Source organism: Gastrolobium bilobum, unplaced genomic scaffold, assembly GCF_033153095.1.
Source record: "Gastrolobium bilobum isolate Gb01-03AN ecotype WA unplaced genomic scaffold, APGP_CSIRO_Gbil_v1 utg5478, whole genome shotgun sequence".
Taxonomy (NCBI): domain Eukaryota; kingdom Viridiplantae; phylum Streptophyta; class Magnoliopsida; order Fabales; family Fabaceae; genus Gastrolobium; species Gastrolobium bilobum.
In genome coordinates, this window is record NW_026896298.1 from 179,272 (window position 1) to 205,124 (window position 25,853).

At 36.7% G+C, this 25,853-nt stretch overlaps 3 protein-coding genes across 5 annotated transcripts; 1 reads left to right on the forward strand and 2 right to left on the reverse strand.

Moving 5' to 3' along the window:
- Positions 1-1,168: 1,168 nt before the first annotated feature.
- On the reverse strand, positions 1,169-1,903 carry LOC133298730 (uncharacterized). The gene is made up of 4 exons (XM_061498051.1): positions 1,844-1,903; positions 1,589-1,732; positions 1,417-1,490; positions 1,169-1,301 (listed from the first exon to the last, which is right to left on the reverse strand). The coding sequence occupies exons 1-4, from the start codon at positions 1,901-1,903 to the stop codon at positions 1,169-1,171; spliced, it is 411 nt and encodes a 136-aa protein (XP_061354035.1).
- Positions 1,904-4,565: 2,662 nt separating this feature from the next.
- LOC133298744 (mannan endo-1,4-beta-mannosidase 4-like) lies at positions 4,566-6,940 on the forward strand. Its single transcript, XM_061498074.1, has 5 exons — positions 4,566-4,955; positions 5,217-5,411; positions 5,948-6,070; positions 6,298-6,500; positions 6,586-6,940. Exons 1-5 carry the CDS (start codon positions 4,566-4,568, stop codon positions 6,938-6,940), a joined length of 1,266 nt encoding a protein of 421 aa, XP_061354058.1.
- Positions 6,941-7,489: 549 nt separating this feature from the next.
- On the reverse strand, positions 7,490-25,599 carry LOC133298743 (uncharacterized). 3 transcript variants are annotated; one of them, XM_061498071.1, is made up of 19 exons: positions 25,339-25,598; positions 25,107-25,238; positions 24,670-24,741; positions 24,373-24,443; positions 24,150-24,249; positions 23,961-24,059; positions 23,501-23,627; positions 17,371-17,504; positions 17,232-17,291; positions 16,738-16,973; positions 14,637-15,066; positions 12,679-13,002; positions 11,961-12,563; positions 11,699-11,872; positions 10,407-10,637; positions 10,038-10,321; positions 9,159-9,443; positions 8,697-8,819; positions 7,490-8,163 (listed from the first exon to the last, which is right to left on the reverse strand). In XM_061498071.1, the coding sequence occupies exons 1-19, from the start codon at positions 25,486-25,488 to the stop codon at positions 8,031-8,033; spliced, it is 3,768 nt and encodes a 1,255-aa protein (XP_061354055.1). In that variant the 5' UTR covers positions 25,489-25,598; the 3' UTR covers positions 7,490-8,030. The 3 variants fall into 3 exon arrangements, with proteins under 3 accessions (XP_061354055.1, XP_061354057.1, XP_061354056.1); XM_061498072.1 differs by lacking the exons at positions 7,490-8,163; positions 8,697-8,819 and having other exon boundaries at positions 9,227-9,435; positions 25,339-25,599; XM_061498073.1 differs by lacking the exons at positions 24,373-24,443; positions 24,670-24,741; positions 25,107-25,238; positions 25,339-25,598 and having other exon boundaries at positions 23,961-24,077; positions 24,150-24,233.
- Between the last annotated feature and the right edge of the window lie 254 nt (positions 25,600-25,853).

The following is a 25,853-nucleotide window of genomic DNA, read 5'->3' on the forward strand; positions in this document are numbered from 1 at the left end:
CTATTCATGGTGGTCTCCCGTTATGGGCTCCTCTCGACTTGCCCAATAGTGATATCAAAGCAAATTGTTGATTTATCTGTGAAATCCAAGTATTTGGATGTGGTGGTTAGTGTTCGAGTTTGATGAGTCAACCAAACACATGATGTGAAGCCAATGACTTGATAAGTGTAGTTAAGTTTTGATGTATATGCCATATTAGCCAAGGACTTGACGAGTATAACAAAGTCTTGATATAAATCTCATAAATACTCAAAAAAAATTCCACTCGAGGGGAAGCCACTGTGGGCTTGAAACTCACACTTAAGGGATGGAATGTTGGAATTCTAATGTGATTAATAAAATATTACATTGATTAGAAATGAATTAAGTGAGAACAATATAAGTGGAAGAACATATAAATTTAACATCTTAAGATTTTAAGTTGAGATGCGATCTCAAATCCACTTATTATGGTTGATTGCCACTTAACCCATTGTTGATAATTCTTGCCCAACAGCCAAACAGGTTTGGATAAACAAAAAGAGCATAAGGAGATAAATGGCTGCATCACGGAGTTCTAATATGATACGGTAACTATAGTGACCGTGAAACGTTTTTCGCTTTCGCTTGCTACCAAGCAAAGGAACACTAAATTGGAAATGCTGCAATTTTTTCTTGTCATTTAACCATGTAGACATTTATATGTATACCAATATAAAGAGGCTATTTCTAGCAATGCAGAAGTTGGTTCCAGCTAATGGGTAAGACATTATAAATCTCATGAATTTCACTTAATGAGCAGACGTTGGAAAACCTGCACGTGAACATCTCAATATCAAGCCTTCTAATAATGTTAGGCTTTAGCAAAGTTCAAATCATCATCAGGAATTGGTCAAGAGAAGTTGGACTCAAGCAAAGGCAAGTTTAAAGCTGAAATGCATTTAAAAAAAGAAGAAGCTAGACTCATGCATCTTTTTACCATACATTACTTACAAAATTCAAGTAACACTATTCCTGTTTTTTAATTGCCATCCCTCAAACTGAAACACTTCAGATTTGCCTGACTGTCATTACTCATTACTATTAAAATATCTATTCTTCTACCAAGGCATACCTATTTTCCTGATTTAAGTGTGAGGGTGAGCGATTATGCTAATGAGTGTACACAAGCATTAGAGAATAACATTCACTAGTCATTGCGATTAAGCTGAAGTAGATATCGAGCATTATGCAGAAGAGCATTGACTTCCTCATTTGAAGCATCAAGTGCATGCAACTCTTTGATTTCTTCCTGCCATTTTTCGACTTGCTCCTTATGAATCCTGCATATTAGAAAGTTAAAAGGATCATACCACAGAAAGCCAAATAATAAATAGTAAAGCAAAAAAGAGTTCTCAGCTTTTAATGTTTAGTGCCAGTGGAAACTTCATAGCTTACATAATCAGTTTCTCTTCAAATTCATTGCTTAGCTCCTTAAACATTGTTTTCCCTGATTCTAGGAGCTCAGATACCTAGACGCAATCCATCATTCAGCATGTCAAAGAGAGTTGAATTTTTTATAGAGTATATAATTGCAAGCTTCACACGGTGTTTAACTATATATAGCTACCCTCTGAGTAAAATTCTCAATATTCTCCAGAATAAGAGAGATATTGAGTTCCATTTCTTCAGATCCAGTTACTTTCGTCTCAAAATCTTCCTCCTGTACATTCTGTAACTGTGATTCTGCTTCATCTCCCGCCTTTTCTTTCACCTGTTTATTGTGGAAAAGAAAAACAAAATGAAATATTACAGGATGCCAAAAAGAACGAAAGGTAAATTCATGACAAAAAAAAAAAGTTAAAAGATGAAAAAGAAAAAAAACCTCAGGTTTCATGCGTTTCCTTGTAGCTCTGTTATCTGTGTTGTCAGTTTGAGTTGACATTGATTAAGCCTACACGAACAAGTGAACCAGACATGATATCAACGTTCTAAAATTTATGCCTATAACCATTACATTTGGGAAAAATCAGCATATACTAGGCTGAATTGCAGTTAACTTGCGAGAAACCCTAGCATAGCAAGTAAATCTGAAGATTCCAAACTCGAGAAGCAAGGTAAAAGCATTGAGGATAGAACCGATACAAATAACACGATATTGAACTGAATGAGAACGCAATCCTGACGCAAAAAACAAATCGAAGACATAAAAAACGAAAGGAAACGGTATGCTGATGTAGATGATTGACTGAGTAGCAAGAATCAACTGATAACAAAAAATTCAGAGAAAAGAAACATAGAAGATCGAACGAATTAGGTTTTCCAATGGATTTGCGTTATGCTTGTAAGAGCGAAGAAGATGAAATGTTTTTACCGTAGCTTCTTTGTTTGTTCGTTCGAATTTCAATCTTGCGAGAGAAGGATTGGACCACAGAGAAGAGCAATTTCAGAATCGGAATGGCTTATTATTGTTTATTCAATTTCAAAACGGAAACTTGATTTTGAAATGCGCGCGCTTCTTCATGTCATCATAATAAATTCATAACTGACTACAGAGTAGCAAGTGGGAACCCGAGATTGGGCTTCTACAATTGAGGCCCAATCATGAGACAACAAGAATGGACAACTCATACAAGGTATTACTAATATCAACAATATACAATGGTGTGAATTTTCAAAATCATTTCATATACATACCAATAATGAATTTAGTCTTTGTTTGTTTAAGTTTTTTTCAGGAAAATTATTTTTTTAATTATTACAATAATTAAAATTTAAAAAAAAAACATAAAAAAAATAGTTTAAAAATTATTTAAGAAAGAGAAAAGTATTTCTGGGATTTATCTCCAGTGAGCTCAAAACGAAGTCATTTTGGGATTATAAGATTAAAAAATTATAATGATAAAGACTAATATAATCTTGCAATATATTAAAATTATAAAAACACCTTAATTTTTGCCCCAAAATGACGTCGTTTTGAATTCACCGGAGATATTTTAAAAAAAATCAAAAGGGGTAAAACAAAAGAACTTAAGTAAACGACAAGTTTGTTTGCTTCTTTTTAAAGACGAAAATATATTTCAAAATTTTTATGATAATTAGATATTTTAAAAAAAATAGTAATTTTAGTACATTTATTATGAGCTAAAAAAATAGCTTCAGAAAATAAATCTTGCAATATTTATATCATAAAATTATTTTATTAAAAAATTACCCAAAATTCATATCAGAAAAATATAAAATAAAAATTAATTTTATCTAAGCGTATCATTAAAATGTCGGTTAAAAAAGGGAGGAAAATGTTCAAAACATATGCAAAATTAATGGGCTGTAATAAGCTAACATAATTTTGGGTTACCAACCAATGACCTGTTACTAGGTCTTGACGAGATTGGGCTTTTACAGATCTGGCCCAATTATCTAATATAGGCGACATTATGGACAATTGGACATTGTCAAAATCATTGATCCATAGGATGTATGGGCATAAAGTGCAAAAAGCAAATGATGAGCAAAAGGGATACTGATTTCAGCATGTCCATGCCAATACCGATATGATCCACACGTAGGTGACGGGCATTGGTGAAATTAGTCATGTTGCGTGTTTGCTTGGTATGAAATTCTTAACAATACAATATCAACTTTTTATGGAAAAAAAACAAGATAGAGAAACAATCTGGGAACAAATGCTTGTCATTTTGGTTTTCTAAATATTTTTTCTCAAATAATCTTATGTTATTTTAGCACGATATGGAGATAGAAGAGTTCTTTTCCTTATCAGTACATTAGGATTAGGTTCGCATGGTTTAATATCTTAGGTCTCACACTATCAGAATGAATAATTATTTACGGTTATCCTACTATATGCTAGTTAGGATCTTCTAGAAAATTTCTACAATACCATAATATTTATTTTAGTACAAGATCATTCTTCTAAAATGATTATATATAATTACAAAATAATATTTCTACAGTTATTGCAGATAAGTTATTTGCATTTCCTTCTAATACGACGTCGTTCTGAAATGAAAAATTAAATATTTATAATTATAAAGATTATAATAATCCTGAAATAAATTAAAATTATAAAAACACCATAATGGAAGCCTTAAAACGACGTCGTATTAGGCTTAGTGCAGATAACTTAAGTAAACCATATAATTATAGCTTCTTCACCCTAAGCATCGATCTAACCCCATTTGTATACCCTACTCTATTTTCTTACAAACTTTAGCATTAATTAGAGTATGTGCAGGAACAAGACATCACCATTCATGTAACCACACTTGAGCTTCAACATGTGATCCATTACATTCTATAGTACACGAAACCAAACGGCCAAAAAACTGAATGCATGGGTCCAATGATCAAAAGCACCTTTTGATTGGTTCTCTATAATCAAACCATGCATACACGTCTTCAGTTTATGGTGGGACCCCTGCATGGCACGAGGCAAAGTTATTCACGTCGATCATTTCGTTTGCTTTGTGCAGCTTGGTTGATATATGTCTGTGTCTATATAAACACCGTCAGAGTTTGCTATTTTGCAGTAAAGAACCAAAATCTCTTTGTATCTCAAAGGATTCATCTCGTTTGATTATTGAGCCATGGGGTTCCAAAATTTGGTTTTGATGGCTTTCATAGTGGCTTTGTTTGTTGCTCAACATGGGAATTGCAGGGTTGGACATCACCATCATCATCATCATCGTCACCACCACCACTCAGCAGGGAAAAGAGTTCACGATGGTGGTAATGGCTTCGTTCAGCGAAGTGGCACCCGTTTTATTCTGAATGGGAAGCCACACTACTTGAATGGTTTTAATGCATATTGGTTAATGTATATGGCATCCGATCCATCTACAATGCCAAAGATCACTTCTACTTTCCAACAAGCTTCCCAGCATGGTTTAAACGTAGCAAGAACATGGGCATTCAGCGACGGAGGTTATAGAGCCCTTCAGATTTCTCCTGGTTCTTATGACGAGAATGTCTTTAGGGTACTGCATCTTAATTAATTCCTTTTTGTTTTAAATGTTGTTTCTCTGGATAATTTTTACAGAACTTAATGCAGATATATATTTTGATAGATATAGTTAATGTTATTTGAAAATCAGTACTCATATGTAAGATAAAAAAAATTGATATAACCCCAGCTGGCCAGATTGCGACGCGTTGACTATGATCATATACATATTTATTATTTAACTAACCATTTAAGATTTATTTTTATTTTTATTTTTGGTGAATTACATGTGTAGGGACTAGATTTTGTGATATCAGAAGCAGGAAAATATGGAGTGCGACTGATACTGAGCTTGGTGAATAACTGGAATGATTATGGAGGCAAAAATAGATATGTTCAATGGGCAAGAGAACACGGCCAGAATGTGAACAATGATGATGACTTCTTTACACACCCCGTTGTTAAGCAATATTACAAAGACCATATTAAGGTAGCGTAGATAAAAACTCTAATTCTTGTATGTATTTTTATATACATAGAAACTTATTGCATTCTTTTGACAATAATAGATTTTTAAAATATTTTTTCCATAAATCCATCTATATATAATTAAATAGTTTTTCATATACCCAAACATATATTTTTAGAATATCATTTCTTAAAATACACGCTTAATTTAGATGAAATGAATGTTGTTCGTGCATAATTAAATTAAGTTGTGCCCTGACCAACTTGTTTTTTTAGTTTTATTTAAGAATGGGTCAGTCCAAATTCACGTCTGCTATTGCTCATACCCTCATTACGTATATATAATCTATGTAGTATGGCTTGAGTAGCCATACACATGGAGAAGCAGCACTTATGCGTCTCTATTAATTATATTCTTTTTCAAGCCACTTGGACTGGAGTAATGGTAATGATTTTGGTAATAAGTACTCTCTAAGGTTCGAACCTTAAGTAAAAATATCTGATTGATAGATATGACGTATGCCCAACAACTTAAACCATAGATTTGGGGGATTGCAGGCTATACTAACAAGAAATAACACCATAACCGGGCTGGCATATAAGGACGACCAAGCCATTTTCGCATGGGAGCTTATGAATGAACCTCGTTCCCAAAGTGACTACTCAGGAAAATCAATTCAGGTCCTTTTCTTTCCTACTTGCTTGTACTTATTGAACACTCTACTAGCAAAGACAATTATTGCGTACGCAATCATTGTCTTTGCTGTGTCCAAGTGTAAATTATGTGATTGTGCTAGCGTTTCTTTGTCGAGCTTGACACGTAATTACAAAAGGGTCTTATTTACATATCTCTCACCACTCAAAGAAATACAATTGTTATGATACACTACAAACATTAATTATTACAGGATTGGGTGGGTGAGATGGCGGCCTATGTCAAATCCATCGATAGCAATCATTTGCTGGAAGTAGGGCTTGAAGGGTTTTACGGTGAATCAATGCCAGAAAAGAAGCAGTTTAATCCTGGATACCAAGTTGGAACGGATTTCATTTCCAACAACCAAGTTCCTGAAATTGATTTTGCTACCATTCATCTTTACCCAGACCAATGGTAAACTCTATATAAATTCATATTTATTAACCTTATTAAGTTTGATACCACCGGTGACATGAACCAATCGGGAACATGGATGCAGGTTACAAGGCTCAGACGAGGCAGCCCAAGATGCATTTGTTGACAGATGGGTCCAAGCTCATGTCCTTGACTCAAATGATGTTTTAGGAAAGCCCATTCTTTTAAGCGAGTTTGGAAAGTCTTCGAGGTCGTCTGGATATACTGTAGATGAAAGGGATCGTTACTTTGACAAACTATACAATGCTATATACAGTAGTGCTAGCAGTGGGGGCGCATGTGCAGGTGGGCTTTTCTGGCAGCTCATGACTCAAGGAATGGATGGCCTTAAAGATGGCTATGAAGTCATCTTCGATGAGAGTCCTTCAACTGCCAATGTCATCACTCAACAATCTATCAAGATATCTAATCTCAAATAGCAGAATGCCAGGAAAAATTCACAAATAATCCATTCTTCTTAGCCATCACAAATCGTGCTTGGTATAATATCATATATAGAACACATAAAATGAAAATAAAATTTCCTTTCATTTAATAAATGTCCCTCTTGGTTATAGCATATTTAATCTGTCACTTAAATCTACCAACACTATTTATTACATCCGATCGTGTTCACATGAGATTGCCACTCATTAATTGGCTTAACGATGTTTTAACATTTTCTCCCCTTTATGTCTTCAATGATTCATCACCAATGAATAAGAGATCCTACCATAAACTCGAAAGAGGCATAACATGCATATACTATTGCACTCTTCCTTCCATAATTCCTTTCAATAGCTGGAGTGATAATAACGATAAATTGTAATTTTCAGGAAAAAGGTAGGTACAATTCTCATCGTCTGGTTCTAAGCAGTTGGATCTCAAATAATTTGATTAATCTCTATTTGAGTGGCGTTTAAATCATTTTAACTCTGGAAATTTGCTAAAGCATTTCATACTATTCAAATCGACGGTCATTTCTTCGCATACGGTAATACCAAGTTCATTGGCAGAATCACAACCTTAAATATTTCAATTGTTTTACAGATTGATGGATTTAAAACTAGAAATCAAAGACGAGGAGAACCTCGTAATCAATCTAATGAACTACACCTATAGATCCTATAATCAATTCTGAATCAAACAGAACTAAAATAAACAAACAGAACTAAAATAACTAAAAGACATGCAACATCGCTTAATAGTGTAACCTAATGCCTAATGGATATAGTGGACAGTATTCTTGTCCACTAGACTACTCAATTTAGCAATCAGATATTGTTCCTTCGGCACTTACGTACCATATTTGTGCCCCATGTCAGAGCCAGCTTCTCATAACATACAGGGTAGAAAGAAATTGACTAAAGGATGCCGCTATTTTGCCCATGAGCTAGCAGTTTGCAAACTAGCATGTGCCTGCTACATTTAGGGCATTGGCCGGACAAGGGAGAGAAGGAGAGGATGTAGGTAGACAATTTGTAAGAGCAAATGCCAACTGTACATTGATATAATATAAGCATTGCTAAATTATTTATCAATTCTAAGATTGTTACATAGATGACCAAGCTCAGGTCTTGCATCCATCCATGCAGCAAATTTCATTTTGGCAGGGGAGGTACAGTAAAGATAAGATCTGAATGTGATAAGAAAAAAATACCGCCTGCAAATAAGGGGAAAAACATAAATGGCTACACAGTAAAATAACACATTCCCTACATCAACATTCAATAAATTTAAAAGCTACCAATTTCTTACAAAATTCACCAGTGGATTGAAAGTTTGTATAATGTTCATCATGTTCCGAAACTTCATTAATCCAACACTGTTTTCTACTCTTATCAAAATCTATTAAAATTAATGTATAATATACTTTTCATAAAAACTAAAATATTAGTCATTTGATCATATACTTATTCTTGTTTAAACTTTCTAAAATTTGGCATGCAAGATCTATATATTGGTTATAATTCAACAGTAGTATTGATCAAAATCATTTTCTATAGGTTATTGAGTGGTGTAACTCTGCCAATTCTAACACTATTTTTGATTGATCCCCAACCTCTATATATATAGCAACCAGCATCCACGAGGGAGGTGATCCATTCTCTACAAAACTTAAGGGAATCAAAAGGAAAAGGAAGAATTCAACTGGATTAGGAGGGCGCATCTCAGTTGCTGAGCAGGTAAGTTTACCTCAAAGCCTTGATACCCATGTCCATAAGATATGCTCGTTCCTCATCATCATCATCCGTAAACTTCACAAATTCTTTACTATAATAAAGAATATCATCTCGTAGATGCCCTGCACCTGCACATCTATTGAACAAAGAGAAAAATTCAGTACCTCCAATGAAAAAAATAATTTAAGCAATGTTGCCAGATCAAATTTCCCTTGAAGATACATTGATGCAAAAACTACTAATTTCATATCATAAGTGAAAACAAAAAAAATAATTGCAAAGGTAAAATTAGGTCAGTAAAAGTTCCCTTTCAACCCAAGAAAAGGGAATAGACATGGAGAATACTATATTTCCAACAATATACATTTCTACATGAGAGAATATAATTACTGTATTCACTTTGATGATGAACATGTTTTCTTAAAGGTAATATCAAATAATTAGTAAATCTCATGATCAACTTTTGGCTGATAACCTTTCAATGACAATGTCAACATCTGCTTTGCTTTGGGGACCATATATGAGGACTCTTGTAAGGCTCAAAATGTCTCGATAATCACCCATCTTGAGTGCTGCTTCATTAGAAGATCGAGAGGGCAAGTTCTCCTCAGCCGCTGCATATTGGTGAGGACCAAACAATGGCTGTGGGACTTTGGATGCAAATTTTGTCTCTGCACCGAGTCTAATACAGATGATGGCCATTGCATATCCAACTCCGCCAAAACCTGTGTGTGATACAAAAAGGTAACTCTCTGCAGAGCTACAGAAAGCAAGAGTTTAGAAGTTTACTATTATATTTAAACTATATAATTACTTTAAAAAATTATTATTGAGTATACTGATTCTAAACAGTATGCATATAGATGCGCACAAAACCGACTAAGAAAAATGCTACTATTCGTAACACATCAGATAGAAGCATACATTTTGATAATCCAAACTGCTAGAATATTGTTAAAATATGTTAAGAGTATTGTAAGCATTTAAGGAAAGATATCATCCATATATTGCAGAATCAATCAGGATTTAGGAGCCAAACTAGGATTATGTATATTAGGGGACTGAATCATTAAATTTAATATTCACGCTAATATATATAGAGAATATGTGTGGACTGTCATAGACCCAATTTCATACTATCTAGTTTACTCTTTTAACTTCAAGTCAAACCATTACCAGAATCTAATGATCACATTTTGGAGAGAAAGTAAGCCCCCTAAATTACTAGCAACCATAGGTTGGTTACTATATCCATGTACACATTCAGCACACAAAAAAATAATATAAAATAAAATAAAAAATCAGCAAACTTTACCGAACACATAATACTAAACTTCCTAGTAGGGATTCTTACTCATCTTTACAGTACTGTATTGCATCAATGTCACAGGCCAAAGCATCTCGCTCCCTCGTTAATGGTATCCTCCTATAGACAATATCATATCCCTCATCTTTCAAAGCAGAATAAACTTCTGCAGGTGTTTTCACATCATTTGCCGAAATGTTTTCCCAATAGCCAACTACACCAGACTGATTTGTTGAAGGGTTGTATTCTTCGCGGTGAAACAGCATCAGCCCACCAGACTGTCTAATCTCAGCTAGTATATCTTCTTTCAATCGTGCTTCCATGTGTTCCACCTGCATTGCGGTTACCATGAGTTGTGCAACACATTGCATTTTGTGATATGTTCCAATAGACACATTATTGTACAAGATGACACACCACAGGACCAGTGATTCCCACATGCTTGAGCGTATCAACAGGTTTGTTTAACTCCCTCAGGACAAAGGGAGTGCCATTGATATAAACAACTGCTTCCTCTCTCAGATCAGTCAATATCACTTTTCGAGCAGCTGAGTCTTTTGCTTTAGGCTTAGCACCCAAATATGCTAGCATCTCCTTGGCACCAGAGATGGTTGGAGTTGCCATGCTATACACAGGGTATTCATCAACCTTGGGAAAAAACAAAAACTTTAGGCATAATGACATTTCCCAAATTCACCATACCACATTATACATCCATTGATTATTCTCTTCACGTATTGAGAAGAAGAAAAATAAGAAGCATGCGCTAGTGCGCACACACAAAGAACAAATCATAAAAGAATAGGAATTGCAAAAAAAAAATTCTTAAAAGAAAATAAAAAAAATAATCCCTTCAACACCAAAACCACAAGGTTTGGTACTCACAGGTAAAATTATACATGCTAAAATAAGTCATGTTAAAATATAGAAAATCTATAAGAAAAATGTTAGGAAACCTCCTATCGTGAGGGTGTATGTCAAGAAGAATTGTAGGGGATTAGAGCCCGAGCAGGAAAGGGAATTGGCATGACTGAGGGTTTACATATGTAAAACAATGAAGGTAAATACATATAATAGTCTTATATTGTTTTAAAGCTTATAAATTTTTGGATTGAAAGAAAAAATAGATATTAGATACATAAATTTATGGATTAGAATTCATGATGATAATACTAAATTATAACTGTATTTTGATTGCTTCAATCCAGTTTTGACCAATTCATTACTGTTCCTAATCTACAGAGGCAAAAGAAGGATAACTAGCCAGGCTAGTTCACTATTCAACAGGTTAATCTGGCCAGTTACAGTTTTTAAAACAATGAAACCAGATTTTGGACACAGAAATCCCTAATCCATTGCACTTTTTATTGCATCATGATAAAGCTACCAAAAATGTTGATAAAAAAAATATGGAGTTATAATTTACAAATCCATATAACAACACTCAAATTTAATAAAACAATATGACAGTGGAATATGAAATTATCCAATTACAAGATAACAAACAACAGAATAAAATGTGCAATCTGAGTTGTGACGACAACACTCTTCACCAAATAACTTTACACCATAAAACACATTAAAGATGCCAATTCTACCTAAAAATTGGATGATCCTGTAGGTCTCCACTGGACGTGTAGCCTTACCCTCTGGATCACAAATCTGATGATAGTTAGTTTCTATAGCAGTACTTGCATAAGTAAGCTTACCTTGTAAACATGTGGTGCACCAGGTATTTGTATGTGGCTGGAAGTTCTCTGACCAGGAAAGAAATACATTTTCAATATGGATCCTTTTCCCAGAACAGAACCACTTCGGGCCTTAACAAAAGCCTCCATCACTGCATCTCCATGCTGAGACTCTTGTGGTGCTCTCAACTCTTCCTACAATTAAAATTGTCAATTGGCTTAATCTTACTTCAAGCCTTTCAGGTGGCAGGGGGAAAACAATTTAAGTAGATAAAAGATTTACTGGGATAGTGAAAAATCGCCCTGGTCTCAATCTGATGCTCCATTTCATAGCCTGCACCTCTGGCCTCTGATGCATCCAATTCTTAAATGTCATTTTGGATTCTCGTAGTTCACAAAACCCATCAAATGCTTCACTTCCAAGATATGCTGCGAAAGCAATAAGACGGAAGTAACGTTCTAAGTACTCAGCACCACGATTTAATGCCACCCTCCTTACCCTAGGCTCAACATGCTGTTGATTGAATACTTTTCTATATTGTAGAACAGCTTGGCGAATGTTTTGAAGCGCAGAACATCTATCAATAATAGCATCTAAGGCCTCCCGGCATTCCACCCCATTATCAAAAAAAGCTGTTATCTTCCATAACAAGAGGATGTCATTTATACCAAAAACATGATTTTGTTTCTCATCTGTCTTTATTAGCAAAGTATCGGGGCTTAATGCAGTAATATAACCCCCAACTTCATCTCCACTTGAGGAACCACCATCCACTTCTTCACGGGTTGCATCATCTCCCAGTATTTTAATGGGCCTCCCATAATCAATTCTAAGTTTCACAAGGCAAGCTATGACAGTACCAGTGGTTGTCCTGCCCCTGCCCATCTGAAGCATGAAGAGATGAAAAAATAAGAGGAGACAGAAGAACCAATACAGAGAAATATAGAATGAAGATGTCCACAAAAAATACAGCAGAAGAGATGAAGGAATAAGAAACTACCTGACAATTGAAAACAAAAGCAGTGTCCTTAGCAGCAGAAGCAATATTAAATGCCAGTGTGTCAAAGTCAGAACTTTTAGGAGCTTTTCCATCAGTGATGGGCACACGTGCATACTTAATCGGAAATCCATCAGCCTCCAGGCTTTTAAAAACTTCAAGTGGGGTTTGAATCACGTCTGAGGTGACATGCTCCCAAGCATCATATATCTGCCCATCATCTGTTTCATGAATAACCATTATGGCACTTCCATACTGTTCAGCTTCCCGTAGGATATCTTCTTTTAATCGAGCTTCCATTTTCTCCACCCTTTCACGATCAATTCCCTGAAAGCATAAATTAAAATATCCAATTCACACAATTTGGGACAAATTTTCCAAATTGCCATGAAATCAAAGAAGCACCAAGTGACATCTTAATTTCTACATATTCGATATGCCTCATGCTATATCTACTTCAGCGATTGTATGGTCATGTATATTCTTTGATGTTCCCCCTAACCTGCAGCAAACAAAGTGGGGGCTTGGCACAACAAATTTGGCCTGATTGCATTCAACCAATATTGTACGTGTATGTGTGTGTAGTAATCTTATCCCTACAACTGACACTGAGCTATGAAGTTCATGTCTAGATCAAGATCATTGGGTATGAAAATAAGAGCAAACCACATAGTAAAACCATAGATTACAGGTTATGCGGTTTTATCTCACATAATATTATCCCAGAGTAAAACTGTCCTGCATTCAATACAAGGCAAAGAGGAATTTATATTGACATAATCACATCTTGGGTGGAAACAATAGAAACAAAGTTTTGTAAACACATTACACACATGATCTCCATGCAAGTAACATTCCAGACAGGATTACAAGCAAGTCCAACAATATCCATTTCCCATCACTCATCTAAGTACATCATTTCCCAATCAGATTATGATGGGCCCAAGGAGTTGGAACCTTATAAAATAGTGTATAAAAGAAGAGCTAAAAATATTGAAGGGCAGAAAGGGTATGAGAAAAATTAGAAGTTGGTTAGAGGGAATGCCACATGGCAGGCTGTGGATGGAGAGATTGATGTGGGAGCATAGGTGGGAGAAGATCCGGGTGGTGAGCAGATAAATGGAATGGAAGGAGTGGTTTGAGGTAAGGAGAATATTCACATTGTTGGTGTGGGGTAGCAACTGGACGTGGTGTTCAGTAGCTGGTGTTTGAGAAAAATATTCAATAGTGTATAAAAGAAGAGCTAAAAATATTGAAGGGCAGAAAGGGTATGAGAAAAATTAGAAGTTGGTTAGAGGGAATGCCACATGGCAGGCTGTGGATGGAGAGATTGATGTGGGAGCAGATCCGGGTGGTGAGCAGATAAATGGAATGGAAGGAGTGGTTTGAGGTAAGGAGAATATTCACATTGTTGGTGTGGGGTAGCAACTGGACGTGGTGTTCAGTAGCTGGTGTTTGGAGTCTTTTCCATTAGAAGGCAGATAATCAGAAGCTGTAGGAGTCATGGAGTCAGTCGTTAGCCATTAAGAGTCTAGTATTTCTGCATTGTTATTTTATTTCTGTCATCGTTTTGCTGTTGAGGTCTGTATTACGAGTTGTGGAGTCTGTGGTTACTTTGTTCTCTGTTTACTGTTGGTACTGTCAAGGAGCTTGTCTCCAGTGAACCTTTCAATTAATAGAAATATTTTGGTGTTATTCGCGGTTATTTTGTTGGGTGCCAACAGATTAATACTTTCCTTTTGGAGGATGGTGCCTTATAACAATACAACTAGACTGGTTATGACATCCTATTGACATACTACAAGAAAAATTGGGAAAGTCAATTGATGGCGTTCAAACTAGTGGATTGTAAACCAGATGAAAAGCCAAGATTTCCAAAATCAACATCTAATTTTCAATACCCCTTCCGTAACCTAAAAGTTTATTAAAGAGATATGCCAAAGACTCAAAGTAATTTTTACCGTGTATTCCAGCATGTTTTTGTATGGTCTTTCAACTTCACGAAGAACAAATGGTTTCCCATTGATGTAAATAACAGGTTCTTCTCTCATATTGTGCCAAAGTATTGGGCGTCCACCTACGGAGCTACCAACCCTACGAATGACAGATCGAATACCATCAATAGTTGGATTTGCCACCCCATAAACCGGAAATCCAGGAACTTCTCTGAAATTAGGTGCCCCCTCCACTCTCTCAGGTAAACTTGGATTTTGACATCCAGGACAATGATCGCTTTTCAGAACAGTTTGACTGCCAAGAACCTCACCATTTCTCAAGGCAGCAACCACACCCATCTCAGCAGGGCGGCCATCAGTAGATTCAGCTATCTTCTTTAGAGATGGTTTCAAACTGGAATATCCAAGTGCACCCATTGGATCTCTCCGCAACAACCTGCATTGCAAATAGGCAGCATAGGAAATAAATGATGCATGCCAAATTTTAACAATCATAAGATCGACAAGTTAACAAATCAGATCACAATCAGAAATCCAATTGGTAAATCGTTGTCCAAGTATATGAAGGGAAATTTTATTTAAGAAAGTAATGACAGGTGAACACTGTATAAGCAAAAAACCAAACTGCAAATACACTCTATATCTGGCAGTTTTCAGTGAATATTAGCAAAGAAAATCTCCAAACTATAAGCATAGTGTATGTCTCACAGGGAGTCAAGTCCCTCTTGCCTCTCTCCAGCTAACTGTTGTCAAGCCACACTAAGAACAGGAAAAAGTAGCCAACATTTTTAGGGCAAAAGTGTAGAATGGAATCATAGCATAATGTCCCAATCGATAAAAATTCCAGCCCAGGGCAAATTGGAATCCTTAAAAGGATATATCTTTGAGCCAGCCAAAAAGCTTTTCAACTTACCCATGCATCATCACACTTCAATAGAGACCTTCACTATTAGAAGTTAAAGACAATCTGAGAATGATGGACCACTAGAGCCTTTCCCTCGTAAATATACAAGGAAGAAGATTAAAAGTGTTGCAGCCCAACAAGAAGAAATGGTCCAGGGAAATGAAAAAGAGATGAGAAGTGAGACAAGCCAGAAGTCTGGTCAAATTGTCCAAAAAGAGGAATTGTGCCCAAGCCCAAGTAACAATTGCAAAGAGGCAGAAGCGGTGATCCAAAAGACGAATAAGAAAATGAAGTTAGTTATGCAATATGGTGAGATGGACAGCTGGCATATGCTGAATGGAGAAGGAATAATTGGAGGGGGAGAGCAACGTGACCCGAGTTAGTTATATTGAAGAAAGAGACAACGAAAAAGGGCATGAAAATCATTTTGCATCTTGGTAAAGGAAGGAGTGCGTCTCTGCAAACGGGTTTGCTTTGTAGGGCGTGGTAGGAGTAAGAAAGTAAGAAAAAAATAGTAGCAAGCGTAGTAAAGTGTCTGTAATCGTCTTTAATTGCATTTGTCATTTGAATTGGAGTCTGTAAGTTTGCAATTGCAGTTCCTTGTTGATCTGTGATTGAGGAGTCTTGGAGTTCTTCTGTTAATGTCAATGTATTTCCCTTTTATCATGAGGAAGGTAGGAGTCTGTAATATTTGCTGTTTTACTGATGACTTTGAGTCTGTAATTCCCTTTGGTTATGAATATTAAGGTGATATAGAGGTATTTCAGATACGGATTGTTCATTAATTAGATCTGATAATTCTGTATTCATTTAGCAAGATATTACACTACTGTCAGTGAGGCCCAGGTACCAACAGAGAACCACACTAGCACATATATAATCCTTGCTGGTAAGATTTAATTGATTAATTAAATTTTTGAGCCTATAAGCAATATTAATATCAAGGATTTCTTTAATACCAGTTACAAGGTGCAAGGACAACCAGGAACTTAGACTGAACAAAAAATAATGCCTCAAAGTAGAAGCAAGCTCAGTTGCATTATGCTGTTCAGTTTTTCAATGCTAAGTATACTTGGCCCAAAACAATTCGCTAGTGACAATCAGTTTGACTCGATAGATATGGGTTCATAGACCCAGCCAAATGAAATTAACAAAACTTAGACTGCAAACAATTATTCAAAAAAATAAAATAAAATAAATAACCTGCGAATAATGCTGTAGAGCTCTGGCCTAGCTCTCATCCAGTCAGCAAAACTACTGCGACCAGCAGAACTAGAATGAAGTGCAGCCCTTTCTGAATGTATGTATACAGCAAAACATATTAAAAAGTAGTATCTCTCCAAGTATTCCACAAAAAAAGAAAGCGATGCCTCCCTTTTCATCTCATCTGGTTGCCGGAGAATGCTATTGCGATAAGTGGCAATTGCTTCACGCAAGTTCTGAAATAAAAGCAAAACAAGGAATAAATGAGGCATTTTTTGATGACATGTGAAAATCCAACCTCCAGGTACAAGGAAAAGAAATTGCCACATCTAAGAAGGAGCATAACAACCAACTTAAGAGATTCTTGTTTTTCTTTTTTCTTTTTCTTTTTTCTTGTTCTTTCGAGGTTTCCCCACACCCTTGGGGTGTGAGACTAATGGTTACCAAGGCTGCCCCTCCTTACAAGTGCTTCCTCAGGGGGTTGAAACAGATACCTGCATCGAGGCACACTTGTCAATGACTTTGTCCACTTGTCTTTTCCCCTCAACACCACCCTGGATGCAAGTCAACTAATTAGTACAAATTGAATATATTTTTTATGTTTAAAAGAAATATTAAAGTCGATATCGATACCTCTAACACCCGAATCAAGCTTCTTATGACTGTATATTCTCCCCTTCGTATTGCCTCCTCTGAGTCAGGTATATGGTCAGCGACATTATTCAGACATTGAGAAACTCTACCAACTGAATTGGTTCTTGGGATCCCTATCATGTATTAAGATAAATCCAACATTTTTTTAATGATAGTTCGATTGGTACACGCTATGATCTAAACTAAATGACAAAGGAGTAAGAATAAATTGATTGAAATTATTAAAGAAATTCAATAATGTTGAGCAGAAGTCCAATTATCTTTCCAAGTAAACAGGGGCCTCTGAATATAGTATATAGACTAGCAATCCCACTTTCTTGGGACTAATGCCTTATGTATGCATGGGTAAGGATTTAAAACAAATTATCCTGACCTACTATTCTAGTTCAGCCCATCAGTACTCAATCCAATGATGTATTGAGCTTTTTCTGACTCTCATAATAGGTTAATGCTCTCTGGTCATATGTTAGACTCATTCATACATATATATTGACACACACGACAGTCCCGTGTTCATTTGCTAGACACGAACCATGTAACCTAGCAGTAATATGAACAAAAATGCACCCTTTAGAAAAGACCTAAAGAGCTATATTTCCATAAATATAATTTTTTACAAGAAGCTAGTGAAATAGCCAGCTGCTCTTGCAGTAAACTCATAAATTATATTCCAAACAAGGCAGATACTACCAAGTACAGAAAGGATGCACTGGCTGCCTTATGTTACCCTGACAACAAAATTTGCCACACAAATTGAAAAAGCTATGGACATTTTTTTTCAACCAAATACTAGAATGCTTATTCATATGCTATGGTATTGGTGTAGCGTCTTTTACTTGTTTCTAGCTACTAGTATCTTTGAATAGTGTGATGCCTCTTCGGTTACTGTGTATTTTATTTATTACTTCATCTCCTTAACTACCTTGTAATATGTATAAATAGAACCCTTTGGGGTGTCAATCTATATATGAAAAAATACATTTCAGTCTTATATCACAATATGGTATCAAGAGCAGGTTATCCTGTGGTCTTCTTGTAAACCTCCATCATCTTTTTTCCATTTTTTTTCACGGTTTCGTTTTTTTTTTTTACAATTCAGAAATCATATCCGGACCCCTTCAATCACGAAACCAAGACCACCACTGAACTTAGAAGCCATTTCCGAGTCGACCCACGTCAGCCCCGTCGCCGGACCGTCAGCCACGCGCCTCCACGCGCCGCCACCACAGATCTGCTTCTCCGGCGCGTGTGAGCCACGCGCCACCCTGCTGGCTTCCGTTTGTCACGCAGCTTCCACAGATCAGCTCGCCTGGCTTCCATCTTCCTGTTCTGAGGGATTAAATCACGATTGGATCACTTTTCTTGCTAAGTCCAGTTGTTTCCTCTTTGTTATCAAAGACAATAGGCGTGACCTGTTGCTCTCTTTCTTTTTAGAACGATGGAAGTTGGAAATAATGAGGATGAGAATAAGCATTCTGAAAAATTATCCGGTAATGTTTCCGGTGTCTCTCCTCTTTCCTGTTCTTCGTCTTCTGGAGACAACCCAGCTATACAGATTACTAACCACCGTTTAAACGGTAAGAATTATGTGCAATGGCATCAATCTGTCAAGCTGTTTATCCAAGCAAAAGGGAAAATGGGGTATCTTGATGGAAAAAAGGAAAAACCCGAAGCTGATGATCCTGATTATGATAAATGGATGACTGAAAATGCCTTGGTCATGACCTGGTTGACTAACTCCATGGATCCTGATATCAGTCAAACTTATTTGTTTCTTGATACGGCTCAGGAAATTTGGGATGCCGTTAAAGAATATTATTCTGACCTAGGCAATGCTTCTCAAGCTTTTGAACTCAACACCAAGGTAAGAGAGTTACATCAAGAGGGGATGTCTGTTACTGAATACTTTCTTGCTTTAAAAACTCTGTGGCAGGAGTTGGATCTTTATGATGCAGCAGATCTTCAAGGTTTAGAAGCTAATGCAAGGTTTAAGAGTTATTTAGAGAAAAGACGTCTCTATGATTTTCTTGCTGGCCTTAATCGTGATCTTGATGATGTTCGTGGAAGGATATTGGGGCAGAACCCGTTACCTTCCATTGCAGCTGCTTTTTCTATGGTACGACGGGAGGAACTTCGCCGAAAGGTAATGTTGGGAGACAAGAACTCTAAATCCTCCGATGTATCTGCCCTAGTAGCAAAACATACTCCTCGTCCCCCTAGTGATGCAAAACGTTCTGACCGATGGTGTTCTCATTGCAATAAGAGTGGTCACACTCGCGAAAAATGTTGGGAAATTCATGGAAAACCACCAAACTGGAAAACAAAGGGGCTGAACAAGAGTCGTGCTTATCAAATCTCTTCTGATGATAAGGGTGAGGAGTCTCGTGCCTCTCCAAACTCCGATGGTGTATTCATCCCGAAAGCTCAGTATGAGCAATTCCAGAAGGTGATGTCTCAATCTGCTGAGGCAACTAGTCATGTTGCTCAACAAGGTATGGCATTCCATGTTGATCGTAGTAGTCGTTGGATTCTTGATTCAGGAGCCTCTGATCATATGACAGGTAATGCATCCTTGTTTTGTTCTTATACCCCTTATTATCACCCGTCACGAATAAGGACTGCTGATGGTAGTTTCTCTAATATTGCGGGAAAGGGATCCATTAAGCTCTCTGATCATATTACTCTGAACTCTGTCCTTCATGTCCCTTCTCTTACTTGTAACCTTATCTCTATTAGTAAACTTTCCTCTGAATTGCATTGTGTTGCTAAATTCTCTGCCAAAACCTGTGTTTTTCAGGAACAGGATTCGGGGCTGATGATTGGCAGTGCTAGAGAGGAAGAAGGACTTTACTATTTTGAAGAAGATTCTCATGAAAAGAGAATTTTTGCAAATCACTCTTTATGTTTATCAGACGATTGTAATGATGTTTTGTTGTGGCATCGTCGTTTAGGACACCCAAATTTCTTTTATCTTCAAAAGTTGTTTCCAAACTTATTTATCAATAAAAAACCAAGTTCCTTTTTTTGTGATGATTGTCAGTTTGCAAAACACTCTCGTGTTTCTTATTCCCTCAGAGATTATAATGTTTCGTCTCCATTTACATTGATCCATAGTGATATTTGGGGGCCAGCTCGTGAAAAAAATATATCTGGAACTCGTTGGTTTATTACTTTCATTGATGATCATTCTAGAGTATGCTGGGTATATCTTCTAAAGGATAAGTCTGAAGCTGCAGCCACTTTTAAAAACTTTCATGCTATGGTACGAACTCAATTCCAGACCTCTATCCAAATCCTGCGAACTGACAACGGTACTGAATATTTTAATTCAGTTCTTGGGGATTACCTAACCAAGCAAGGTATTATCCATCAAAGTTCTTGTCCTAACACCCCTCAACAAAATGGGGTGGCCGAAAGAAAAAATAGACATCTCATTGAAGTTGCTAGAGCCCTCTTGTTTACGATGCATGTCCCTAAATACCTATGGGGGGAGGCTGTATTGACTGCCTCATATCTCATCAATCGGATGCCCTCTCGTGTCCTGAATTTTCATTCTCCCATATCTTGCCTTACCCGTTTTTTCCCCTCCTTTCGGGCTTTCTCTTCCCTTCCTCCAAAGTTGTTTGGCTGTGTGGCTTTTGTTCACATTCCTCCACATCAAAGGTCAAAACTTGATCCTAAGTCTGTTAGATGTGTCTTCATAGGATATCCTCCTAATCAAAAAGGGTACAAATGCTACTCACCTTCTCTTCGAAAGGTCTTTGTTTCTATGGATGTTACCTTTTATGAAACACAATCATTTTTTCCTTCGACTTCTCTTCAGGGGGAGTCTATTGGTGTAAATGAAGACAAGTCTTGGATTCCAAATAATTCTACTGTCTTACCTTTACCCTTGGAAACAAGTGTTGTTTCTTTACCTATGGAGACAGGGGGAGTTAATGAACAGGAGAAAAGGACAACAACTGTACCAGAGACTGGAGATCCTCCCGGTAAATGGGGAAAATTCTACAGCAGGCGTAAATCTCCTCAAGATCCTCTAGACTGCCAGAGTTCTGACCCGAGTCCTAGTTCCAGCAATCCACTTGAGAACACCGGTACATCTGACCTAGATATGCCCATTGCCCTTCGAAAAGGTACTAGATCTTGCACTGCTCATCCTATTTCTCATCACATTTCATATGAAAAGTTATCTCCAGGTTTTCGTGCTTTCAACACTATATTAGACAGTACAAAAATACCAAAAAATATCCAAGAGGCACTTAATGACCCTAAATGGAGGGATGCAGTTTTTGAAGAAATGGATGCACTTAAGAAAAATGGAACTTGGGAATCCGTGGCACTTCCCAGAGGAAAGAAAACTGTAGGTTGCAAATGGGTGTTCACAATAAAATTTAATGCAGATAACAGCATCAACAAATATAAGGCCAGATTGGTTGCCAAAGGATTTACTCAGACTTATGGGATAGACTATCAGGAGACGTTTGCTCCCGTTGCCAAACTTAACTCTATCCGAGTCCTACTATCACTTGCTGCCAACCTTGATTGGCCCTTGCATCAATTGGACGTAAAGAATGCCTTCTTAAATGGGGACTTACATGAGGAAGTTTACATGGATCCACCACCTGGTTTTGAAGAGGGAGATGGTTCTGTATGCAAGTTGAAGAAGTCTCTTTATGGACTTAAACAATCCCCTAGAGAGTGGTTTGAAAAGTTTACTCGTGTTGTTAAAGAAAGAGGATTTGTCCAAGCTCAGACTGATCACACTTTATTTTTTAAACACTCCGATAGTGGCAAAATTGCTATCCTCATTGTTTATGTTGATGACATAATTGTCACTGGTGATGACTGGGAGGAAATAAAATCTTTAAAGGGGGGTTTAGCTAATCAGTTTGAACTGAAGGATCTTGGATCACTCAAATATTTCCTTGGAATGGAAGTTGCTCGTAGCAAGGCCGGAATTTCCTTATCTCAGAAGAAATATATCCTAGACCTGCTACAAGAAACAGGTATGCTCGGGTGCAAGCCAGTAGAAACTCCTGTTGAACCCAATATTAAATTGGGAATTGAAGATGGAAAAGATGTTGACAGGGAGCAGTACCAAAGGTTGGTAGGGAAGCTGATCTACTTATCTCACACTCGGCCTGATATTGCATTTGCAGTTAGCATGGTTAGCCAATTCATGCATTCTCCTAAGGAAAAACACCTTAGTGCGGTTTATAGAATCCTCAAGTACCTCAAAAACACCCCTGGTCGAGGAATGCTCTTTAAAAGGGGACACAAGAGGATGATAGAAATCTATACAGATGTTGATTGGGCTGGTTCTGCAATGGACCGAAGATCCACTTCAGGATATTGTACCTATGTCTGGGGAAATCTTGTGACTTGGAGAAGTAAGAAACAAACTGTTGTTGCCAGAAGCAGTGCAGAAGCAGAATTTCGGGCGCTAGCCCATGGCATTTGTGAAGGAATCTGGTTAAGAAGACTCCTTGAAGAGTTAAAGATATCTTATTCTCTACCTGTCAGACTCTATTGTGATAATAAGGCTGCAGTCAGTATTGCTCAAAATCCTGTACATCATGATAGAACCAAACATGTGGAGGTTGATCGTCATTTTATTAAAGAAAAATTAGAGGAGGGTAGTGTATGTTTGTCATATATACCTACCAAGGAGCAAACAGCCGACATTCTCACCAAAGGATTACATAAACCCATCTTTGAGGATTTAATTAGCAAGTTGGGGATGATCAATATATATCTCCCAACTTGAGGGGGAGTGTAGAATATTCTAGAGTCTTTTACTTGTTTCTAGCTACTAGTATCTTTGAATAGTGTGATGCCTCTTCGGTTACTGTGTATTTTATTTATTACTTCATCTCCTTAACTACCTTGTAATATGTATAAATAGAACCCTTTGGGGTGTCAATCTATATATGAAAAAGTACATTTCAGTCTTATATCACAATAGGTTAACATCAGACACTGAATATGCAAGAAATCACTTGCTTGAGTTCAAATTTGTGGGATGAACAAGGACATAAATGAAATAAAATGAACAATAAAATCAAGCAAGCTGATATAAGAAAAATTCGAAATAAAATAAGAGAAATACCAGAAGCTCCAATTCGATTGAGGTATACCAAAGTTGCAATGACCATTCCAGTTGTAGTTCGTCCACGCCCCATTTGACAATTAAAAATTATCTCTGTATTTACATCAGCTTGTGAAATTTTGTGAACCTAAAATCAAGATGAAGAGTATCTGAGATACATGAAGTCATGGGCTTCAGTAAACTGAATATGAATTTTCTATGTTGATAACTACTGTAACTATACCAAATAAAATAAAATAAAATTTCAGCATTATTCATCAAAAGGTCACTCACAAGACAATAAAGAAGGATACTAATTCCAACCCCTTGATTGGACAAAGAGAATATATGTCCAGATAATGGCACTAAATTGGTAGAGAAGAACAAATAGAATGAAAGCAGGATCAATCATAATTCTCTTGCAAACAAAATTTGTTCAGAGGCTTTTATTCAAATAAATATTTAATACCCAAGAACTGACCAAGATATCGAAATCCCGCTCCTTTGGTGATTTTTCATCAGTTATAGGAACACGTTCATAATCAACAAGGTATCCCTCCATTTGCAATTCCTGGTACACCTACAGCCAAGAAAACAACTTTGAAGTATTTTGTTAGGAAAACTGATTGAGTAGCACCACACTCTCATTGTAAACAAGTTTCACCTATACCTCTAGTGGTGTCTTCACAGAATTACATGACACTGATTCCCATTGGTCCACCATCTGACCATCTGGCAGTTCATCAGTCACGAGTATCTTATTTCCATACCTGTTGAGTCATTTTGAAAATAAGATTGGTCGTCATGCAATGCAGAATTAGATAATTGTATGGACATACATAAATTCCGTGGGACAGACTAGGTATAAATACCAAAAGGAACCACAGAAATACCTTGCAGCTTCCATCAGAATGTCTTCTTTCAAACGAGCTTCCATTTGTTCAACTCTTTCCCTATTGATTCCCTGATTAAGTACAAAATACCAAAACAATTAAAAGCCAAACGCCCCAAACTAATTTCAGTTGAAAACATTAACGAGCTCAATTCAACTCAAACAAGCTAATCCCCAAGTATTAAGGTTCACATTAGGTTGATGAGCAGCTCAGAACCGAGACGCACATCATTAATACGAACCACATAGTGAAAAGAAGATACCAAACTGAAGCAATAGTAATTTCACAATAACATACCGTATACTCAAGGTTGGAGAATGGCCTCTCCACGTCACGCAAAACAAAGGGGCGTCCATTAATGTAGACAACCTAATTTAAAGAAAAGAGGAGAATGAAAATTTAGGAGATATCAATCTAATCGGAGCATTAATCATCAGATTCATAGCTATAAAAGACAAACGAGAATGAGTTCAGTAAGACTCCGCAACAAATACATTGATAATTACCTTGAAAATTTCAACTCATTCTAGATATTCCTTAGAACTCTAGAAATATAAGAAAAAGAGAACACCTAATTTATTATTTTATTTTCATATATTTAAAACCTAAAAGACTCAAAGCTGAAAACCACAGTATGCGAGGGAAATGATTACAAAAGGTCCTCATACGCTCCTTGTCTATGGAAGTAACAGAAAGAAAACACTGAGCTACATAAAAAAAAAAAGCATACATACCGGTTCCTCACGAAGGTTAATCCAAAGAACTTGTGTTTTCTTGGCTTCAAGTTGAGCACCAATGTGCTTGAGAACATTTCGAATTCCATCATTGGTTGGGATCGCAACACCATGAACATGTAAAGAGTCAGCCTGGCTAGGCAAAAAGCAAATCCAATCAATCCTCAGAGTCAGAAAGATAAAGATAAATCAGAAAAGCAGAGAGTTAGAAAAAGAAAAAGAAAAAGAGAACCTGACGATAATTGGGAGCGCCATCGATGTGAGGATGCAAGCGCTTGTTCTGGCAACCAGGGAAATGGTCGCTCTTAAGAATTGTTTTCTTCCCCAACACCGATCCTCCTCTCCACTTCATAACCTGTTCTGGCTCTTTAGGTATCGACATCTTCTACAACTTCCAACTCTTTAACTCTCACTACTTCATCATCACCAAACCACGCTATTGGACAATGCCCCTTACAACTCTTTCTAGTTTTTTCACTTCCTGCAGCCAGGTACGCCTGATTTTTTATTTTATTTTTTCTTCTGCTTCTCCACAATTTTCCCAACTACCAATCAGTTTTTTCTGATTTCTTTTCTTTTTTCGATGATTCCCAATCCTAAACTAAAAGTTACACTGTTATTATTATTATTTTCGTTTCCGTCCCTTCCTCACTTTTTTTTTTAACGGGAGATGCTTCGTGAGTTTATAGTTATGCGAACAATTGCATGTCTTTTTAAATGATATAATTTATGTTATTTTATTATTTT

Excerpts from the sequence above, each read along its gene's own strand:
- LOC133298730 (XM_061498051.1), bottom strand. The coding sequence starts at position 1,903 with ATGTCAACTCAAACTGACAACACAGATAACAGAGCTACAAGGAAACGC. Across the intron at positions 1,733-1,843 it reads GGAAACGCATGAAACCTGAG|GTGAAAGAAAAGGCGGGAGA; the intron begins GTTTTTTTTCTT and ends CACAATAAACAG. Across the intron at positions 1,302-1,416 it reads TTTGAAGAGAAACTGATTAT|GATTCATAAGGAGCAAGTCG; the intron begins GTAAGCTATGAA and ends TCTAATATGCAG.
- LOC133298744 (XM_061498074.1), top strand. The coding sequence starts at position 4,566 with ATGGGGTTCCAAAATTTGGTTTTGATGGCTTTCATAGTGGCTTTGTTT. Across the intron at positions 4,956-5,216 it reads ATGACGAGAATGTCTTTAGG|GGACTAGATTTTGTGATATC; the intron begins GTACTGCATCTT and ends TTACATGTGTAG. Across the intron at positions 5,412-5,947 it reads ATTACAAAGACCATATTAAG|GCTATACTAACAAGAAATAA; the intron begins GTAGCGTAGATA and ends GGGGGATTGCAG.
- LOC133298743 (XM_061498071.1), bottom strand. The coding sequence starts at position 25,488 with ATGTCGATACCTAAAGAGCCAGAACAGGTTATGAAGTGGAGAGGAGGA. Across the intron at positions 17,505-23,500 it reads CAATCGAATTGGAGCTTCTG|GGATCCCAAGAACCAATTCA; the intron begins GTATTTCTCTTA and ends AATACATGATAG. Across the intron at positions 16,974-17,231 it reads ACAAGTGTGCCTCGATGCAG|AACTTGCGTGAAGCAATTGC; the intron begins GTATCTGTTTCA and ends CTTTTATTTCAG.